Source organism: Onychostoma macrolepis, chromosome 17 (genome assembly GCF_012432095.1).
Source record: "Onychostoma macrolepis isolate SWU-2019 chromosome 17, ASM1243209v1, whole genome shotgun sequence".
NCBI classification, from domain to species: Eukaryota; Metazoa; Chordata; class Actinopteri; order Cypriniformes; family Cyprinidae; genus Onychostoma; species Onychostoma macrolepis.
Genome location: NC_081171.1, coordinates 27672539 through 27680787, shown reverse-complemented (window position 1 = coordinate 27680787; position 8249 = coordinate 27672539). Strand labels below are relative to the sequence as shown.

The window sequence follows — 8249 nt, the reverse complement described above, 5'->3', positions numbered from 1 at the left end:
GGATTCCAAAAATAAATAAAAAAATAAAAAAATTATGGCTGTGGCTATTAAACTATGGAATTTTTCTGGCCTGGTGTACTTAGTGTACAAAATGTATGACTTTATTAAGAATAGACTAGTATTTTTATGTGTTTTTGAACATTTTATTGTTTATAATGTGTGATTCTATGTATGTAATAGTTTATTTCATATGTACATGGGTGTGGTTAGTTTTCTGCCATCTTAGTTTCCCTAAACCGGACAATAAAGCTGAGTCTGTGGTGTATTTATTTCATATGGTGAAGTTCACTATGCTGTTTCTGTATAGTAGGCTATTATTGCTAAAAGCTACTGTTTAGTTTTTTTAATATATTTTTTTTATATTGTATTAATTTTATTGCTAATAATCTGTTCTTTTTTTATTGCATTACTGACTGTTTAAACTCACTGTTGTTTGTTAACAGTAAAACTGCTCTGAAAGAACAGATTAAGGGGTTGAGGGTCATTTCGGGGGTTTTATGAACATACTGACAAAAAACCCCTGACACAGTTTAACTTAGGGCCCCCAGAAGTCTAGGGATGGCACTGAATATTACACACACAGTAATGCAAACCACATGACTTCACCCTCGCTTTCTGTCCACAATTCTCTCTCTCTCACACACATGCAGTGAGAAAAATCATGTGTGTTACATTACTGCCTGATAACTAAAGTAACTAATTACTTAATCACTTTGTCTTTACTTTGTAATTAAAGCAGTGCATCATGCTACAAATTAAGAAATGTTGTTTTCTCATGTCACTCGTCAAAGAGCATAGGCTCTCTCTTGTTTTTTTAAATGTTTTTTTTTTTTAGTAAATAACTGATTTTGTTATGCCGTTTTGATATGCTGCTTTGACATACTGGCTGCACGCCACCTTTAACCTGAACTCTTATCACATTATAGTCCTCCACGTCCACTGCGTTCTCAAAACTCTGGCCATTTGATAATACCTAGAATATCAAAATCGACTGCGGGCGGCAGATCCTATTCTTATTTAGCACCCAAACTCTGGAACAGTCTACCTAACACTGTTCAGGAGGCAGACACACTCTGTCAGTTTAAATCTAGATTAAAGACCCATCTCTTTAGCCTGGCTTACACATAACACATTAATACGCTTCTATTATTCAAATCCGTTAAAGGATTGTTAGGCTGCATTAATTAGATCAACCGGAACCGGGAACACTCCCCATAACACACGATGTACTCGTTACATCGTAAGTTGAATGGCATCTACGCTAATATTTGTCTGTTTCTTTCCTAGTCTGTTTCTCAGTCCGTATCCGATCAGATGGTGGATCAACACCAAGAGATGATGTCTACAGCCCTGATCGTCAGCGGAGATCAGGACACCTAGATGAGCCCCAGAGACAGATCCCCAGTGAAGACCCTGTCTCCTAGACGGCCATCGGGACAAGACCACAGGAACCAGATGAGTCCTCTGCACAATCTGACTCTGCCTTAGCCTAGATTTAAACTGGCTAGGTTCCTAACTGATGACGAAGAATTGACAGAGCAGCCATCAAGTGTTAGATAGTGTTTTAGGTTATTACATATGGGGGTTTTAGGTCTGATAATTAACACCTCTGTTTTTTCAGAATTTAGCAGTAAGAAATGACTCGTCATCCAGTTTTTTATATTGACTATGCATTGTTAGTTTCTCAATTTGGTGTGTTTCACCGGGCCGCGAAGAAATATAGAGCTGAGTATCATTAGCATAACAGTGAAAGCTAACACCATGTCTCCTGATAATATCTCCCAAAGATAACATGTAAAGCGTGAAAAGTAACGGCCCTAGTACTGAGCCTTGAGGTACTTCATACTGCACTTGTGATCGATATGATACCTCTTCATTCACTGCTACGAATAGATGACGGTCAGATAAATACTCTTTGAACCATATTAATGCACTTCCACTAATGCCAAAAAGTTTTCTAGTCTATTCAAAAGAATGTTGTGGTCGATAGTGTCGAACGCAGTGCTAAGATCCAGTAGTACTAATAGAGAGATACAACCATGATCAGATGATAAGAGCAGGTCATTTGTAACTCTAATGAGAGCAGTCTCAGTACTATGAAACAGTCTAAATCCTGACTGGAAATCCTCACAGATACCATTTTTCTCTAAGAAGGAATATAATTGTGAGGATACTACCTTTTCTAGTACCTTTGACAGAAAAGGGAGATTCGAGATCTGTAATTAACTAGATCTTTGGGGTCAAGTTGTGTTTTTTTTTTTTTTATGAGAGGCTTAATAACAGCCAATTTGAAGGTTTTGGGGACAAATCCTAATGACAATGACTAATTAATAATAGCCAAAAGAGGATCTATGACTTCTGGAAGCACCTCTTTTAGTAGTTTAGATGGAATAGGGTCTAACATACATGTTGTTGGTTTAGATGATGATGGTTTAGTGCCCTGGTGGCTTGTATACAGTAGCCAGTACAAACATCACAGGATTTATCATTAACACTTGTTTCTCTACAATAATGTTATATGAAGCGCCATTACATCAAAGGAGTTATACTTAAAGCCTGCCCTCTGAGAAATACTGAGAATATTGCTATAAATTGTATCAACACCTTCCTCTTTACCTTTTGAACACGGCTCATTGGGGGGTAGACTCGTTTAAAATAATGTATTCATCTGGTTTTAGCCAGGTTTCTGTCAAACAGAGCACATCTAGGATATGATCAGTGATCTCATCATTTACAAAAAGCGCTTTCGTAGAAAGGGACCTGATATTCAGTAAGCCAAGCTTTATCATTTGTTTCTCTGTATTATATACATTTTTTATTTGTTGAACATCAATTAAATTGTTACTCATAAATTTGTTTGGACGTTTTTGTATTTTCTAGTTTCGGGAACAGACACAGTCTCTATAGTGTGATATCTAGGTGAAAGAGTCTCTATGTGCAGAGAATTAACTGACTTCTGTGGCGTGAGGCGGCTAGCAGACGGTCGGTTTAGCCAGTCTGTCTGCTTCCTAACCTGGGCCCCAGTTAGTCAAGTACGAACTCTAAGACTATGTGCATGAACACCATCTCTTTTCAACAGGTCACGTCTGCCCCAAAAACTCATCCAATTGTCTATAAAACCTCTGTTATTCTGTGGGCACCACTTAGACATCCAGACATTGAGTGATGACAGTCTGCTCTGAATCTCGCCGCCAAAGTAAGCAGGAGCGGACAGACTACATCATTTGCAAGTTCACACACCTCTTTAATGTTCAAAACTCTGAACTGCTACTGACAGAGTTGAGATGCTATCTCGTGACTCAGCCCAAACTGAGTGAAGCACGTGGGACATGGGATTTCTGTGGCATGGTCACGCATGCAATTTCACTTGCCAATTTCATTGGCCCTTTCTGAATTGGTCAGAGGTGTTTGGTGACAGCTGTCAGTTTTGTCGTGAACGCAGTTGGGAAAGTAATCTTTGCATTTGGTCTTAAAGTGACAAGGACATAAAAAAACCTGCTGCTGTCAAACTGCTAATCAAACAACAAATAAAAAGGAGAGAATCATTCATTGCTCGTTACTGAATAATTTTAGTAGCTTTAATAAAAATCAATGTTCTATTAAACTGTCCTCAGTGTGTTAGTTAATGGTGTTTATTCTGATTTCCAATACTGTTCCACTGGTTCCACCTCAAGGCTGTTGTCTTTCACCCCTTTTGTTTTATCATGCATTCATATTATAAAGTACGTGGATGTCTCAGCGATTGTGAGTCTCTCCACAAACAGGATCTTAAGGCATGGTCTGGTCATGGAGGATTTTGTGCCATGATAAATTTTCTCTTCGTTTGAATGTTAATGAAATAAAGAACATGGTGATTGATTATGGGAGATCCTCACCAAAGTCCCTTTCAAGGAAAGTTTGTTCACTCTCCAGACATATTTGCAACGCCTCCGGGCAGCTAAATGAATCTCAAAAACTGCTCGCTGAATTCGCAATTAAAATACATATTTCAAATCAGCAACAAAATCGAAAATGAACTGCCTCATGAATGTTGTTTGTTATGCTCAAATAGCATTTAAAAAGCTTATTTTTCCATACTAGACCAGCCAATGCGCATGTGCAGTCATACAGTAACACGCTTATTTATTTATTTATTTTTTTTGAGGGAAATTAAAATCTTTTAGAGTTTGCCCCACTATTTATCCTTTTTTTTTTTTAATTCCTTTTGTATTAGTATGGTAGTTTAAGTTTAACTAATAAAAGTAGGTTAAGTAGCCTTGTGAAGGTAGCAAGAAAGATTATTGGTGTAGATCAGACTGCTTCAGATTTTTTTTCATAATTATCTTCTTTAAACAGTCCAGGTTATTCTTTATACTGCTGACCATCTCTTTTAGAGTGCCTATAAGCAGGATTCCAAAAATAAAAATAAAATAAAAAAAATTATGGCTGTGGCTATTAAACTATGGAATTTTTCTGGCCTGGTGTACTTAGTGTACAAAATGTATGACTTTATTAAGAATAGACTAGTATTTTTATGTGTTTTTGAACATTTTATTGTTTATAATGTGTGATTCTATGTATGTAATAGTTTATTTCATATGTACATGGGTGTGGTTAGTTTTCTGCCATCTTAGTTTCCCTAAACCGGACAATAAAGCTGAGTCTGTGGTGTATTTATTTCATATGGTGAAGTTCACTATGCTGTGTTTTATTTTTATATTTGATTACTTCGGTTTCTGTATAGTAGGCTATTATTGCTAAAAGCTACTGTTTAGTTTTTTTTTTTAAGCTTTTTTATATTGTATTAATTTTATTGCTAATAATCTGTTCTTTTTTTATTGCATTACTGACTGTTTCAACTCACTGTTGTTTGTTAACAGTAAAACTGCTCTGAAAGAACAGATTAAGGGGTTGAGGGTCATTTCGGGGGTTTTATGAACATACTGACAAAAAACCCCTGACACAGTTTAACTTAGGGCCCCCAGAAGTCTAGGGATGGCACTGAATATTACACACACAGTAATGCAAAGCACATGACTTCACCCTCGCTTTCTGTCCACAATTCTCTCTCTCTCACACACATGCAGTGAGAAAAATCATGTGTGTTACATTACTGCCTGATAACTAAAGTAACTAATTACTTAATCACTTTGTCTTTACTTTGTAATTAAAGCAGTGCATCATGCTACAAATTAAGAAATGTTGTTTTCTCATGTCACTCGTCAAAGAGCATATGCTCTCTCTTGTTTTTTTAAATGTTTTTTTTTTTTAGTAAATAACTGATTTTGTTATGCTGTTTTGATATGCTGCTTTGACATACTGGCTGCACACCACCTTTAACCTGAACTCTTATCACATTATAGTCCTCCACGTCCACTGCGTTCTCAAAACTCTGGCCATTTGATAATACCTAGAATATCAAAATCGACTGCGGGCGGCAGATCCTATTCTATTTAGCACCCAAACTCTGGAACAATCTACCTAACACTGTTCAGGAGGCAGACACACTCTGTCAGTTTAAATCTAGATTAAAGACCCATCTCTTTAGCCTGGCTTACACATAACACACTAATACGCTTCTATTATTCAAATCCGTTAAAGGATTGTTAGGCTGCATTAATTAGATCAACCGGAACCGGGAACACTCCCCATAACACACGATGTACTCGTTACATCATAAGTAGAATGGCATCTACGCTAATATTTGTCTGTTTCTTTCCTATTCTGTTTCTCAGTCCGTATCCGGTCAGATGGTGGATCAGCACCAAGAGATGATGTCTACAGCCCTGATCGTCAGCGGAGACCAGGACACCCAGATGATCCCCAGAGACATATCCCCAGTGAAAACCTCGATTAAAATACAATAAAACTAAAAATATAACAAAATAACTAAAAATATAATAAAATACCTAACTACATAATACTACTATTGTTAGAAATTGCAACAAAATTAAAATAGAAATATAAACTTTTGAACTGCGGGTTTCGTCTGGTCAGAGGAGAACTGGCCCCCCGACTGAGCCTGGTTTCTCCCAAGGTTTTTTTTTCTCCATTCTGTCACAGAGGGAGTTTTGGTTCCTTGCCGCTGTCGCCTCTGGCTTGCTCAGTTGGGGAATTTCTAGCGATTATCACCGATTTGATTGCACAAGTACTATTTAAACTAAACTGAGCTAGACAATGACATCTCTGAATTCAATAATGAAATGCCTTTAACTGAAAATTGAGTGTTTAATCTTATCATTATACATTACTGACACTCTATCCTCCAATTTGATACTGTTAAGTGCTTTGACACAATCTCTATTGTTAAAAGCGCTATATAAATAAAGGTGACTTGACTTGAACATTTTTTAAGAAAAATATGGGTTTTGGAAAGCACCCAAATGCTTTTTGGTTACAAGTGATACTGTAAGATGTACTGCAGGTGTCTCGGCTTTGTCTTCTCCATTAAAGTTTACGTTTTGAGAGATCTTTTGCAATGAGAAGAAGGCTTTTTATCCAACAGCAGTTGGTAGTTGGTTCCGTATGCAGGCTGAATGTAAGCACTTATTTCTACAATAAAAATCATGAAACTGAAGCTGTGCATGTATGCATATTTTCACCAAACTTGCACAAAGAAATTAATGGTACTAACAAAAAATGTTAATAAGCATTTAAGTGACACTATACATTGCATGAAAGATCTTAGACATGTACACTCTCAGAAATAAAGGCACAAACGCTGTCACTGGGGTTGTGCCTTTTCAAAAGGTACATGTTTGTACCTAAAGGGTCCATTTTGGTACCTTAAAGGTACATATTAGTACTTAAAGTGTACATATTTGAACCTAATAGGTACAAAAATGTACCTTTTGAAAAGGTACTGCCCCAGTGACAGCTTTTGTACCTTTATTTCTGAGAGTGTAGTGTAGGCACTCTAAAGATGATTAACCTGTGCAGTCATCCATTTTTAATAACATTCAAGGTAATGGAGACAGAGACTTTATTAATAAAGAATGGCCCAGAAACTGATACACTTAGAAAAATTTCCACAGAGCTTAATAGAGTGTTATTTAATCTGTAGCAGGCTGTGTAATTCTCTTTCCATTTTAATATAAAAATGTTGTTATTATGGCTATATTGAGTAATTCAGGAAAAACTACATTGTTTCATTGCTACAGTCTTTAATTCCAAATTCTGAGACGGGTATCTTCTCAAAGGTTGATGTATCACATATCTGTCTAAGGCACCTGATATGCATTATACATGTGATCATGTGACCTGTATTGTCAACGTTAAAGTAGAAAAAGACACTGCTAATGTCATTGTGATGAGGAGAGCAATAGAGAACAATGACATTTATAGCTAAGACATTTTATGATCTGCGTGCAACTACACTGGAAGGGGAAACAAAAGATTTCAATATTTTCAGAGGAAGAGTGGTGTTAATTGAAAATGTGGCATCACTTTGAGGGACAACCACCCGGGACTATATGCAGCTTAATGAGCTCCAGAGCAGGTACCCTCACCGGCTTGTGGTCCTGGGCTTTCCCTGCAACCAGTTTGGATACCAGGTTTGTAAATGATTACGTGCAACTCACCGTTTCGATTACATTTAGTTGTAGTTTATCTACAAATGTCATTTAGTTCATACATGAGTTCGGTGGTAAATATATCTGTTCATGCAAAGTTACCAGTGTTTCAGAATTTTTCAGGACTGTTGTACATAATTTGGATTAACATAATAATTGTTGCATTGTCCCAATACTTTCTCCTCTTTCTCATTTTCCAGGAGAACTGTTCTGATGCAGAAATTCTAAATTCCTTGAAATATGTACGGCCAGGTGAAGGGTATAAGCCTGCATTCACCATTTTTGAGAAGTGCATTGTAAATGGAAGTGATACACATCCTGTCTTTTCTTACTTGAAAGACAAGCTTCCTTACCCAGATGATGACCCTATGTCATTTATGCAGGACCCTAAATATCTGGTCTGGAATCCCATCAGTCGGAATGATATTTCATGGAATTTTGAAAAATTTCTAATTGGACCAGAGGGTGAGCCCTTCAAGAGATACAGTAAAAAGTTTCAGACTATCAATATTGAACCAGACATTCAAAGACTACTGAAACTAACTAAGAACTAACTGAAGTTAATTGATGATGTTTCATATTTAGTCATGTGTTAACTCAATGTGAAAATATTGACAATGATTTTTAATTCACATTATCTTCCTTGTTAGCAACATTGTGGAATCATCTTCATTTCTTTCATATTACTTAATGAGAGTG

At 36.6% G+C, this 8249-nt stretch overlaps 1 protein-coding gene across 1 annotated transcript; it reads left to right on the top strand.

The window, feature by feature from the left end:
• Window positions 1–7310: 7310 nt before the first annotated feature.
• On the top strand, window positions 7311–8104 carry gpx2 (glutathione peroxidase 2). The gene is made up of 2 exons (XM_058749644.1): window positions 7311–7532; window positions 7751–8104. Exons 1-2 carry the CDS (start codon window positions 7311–7313, stop codon window positions 8102–8104), a joined length of 576 nt encoding a protein of 191 aa, XP_058605627.1.
• Window positions 8105–8249: the final 145 nt, after the last annotated feature.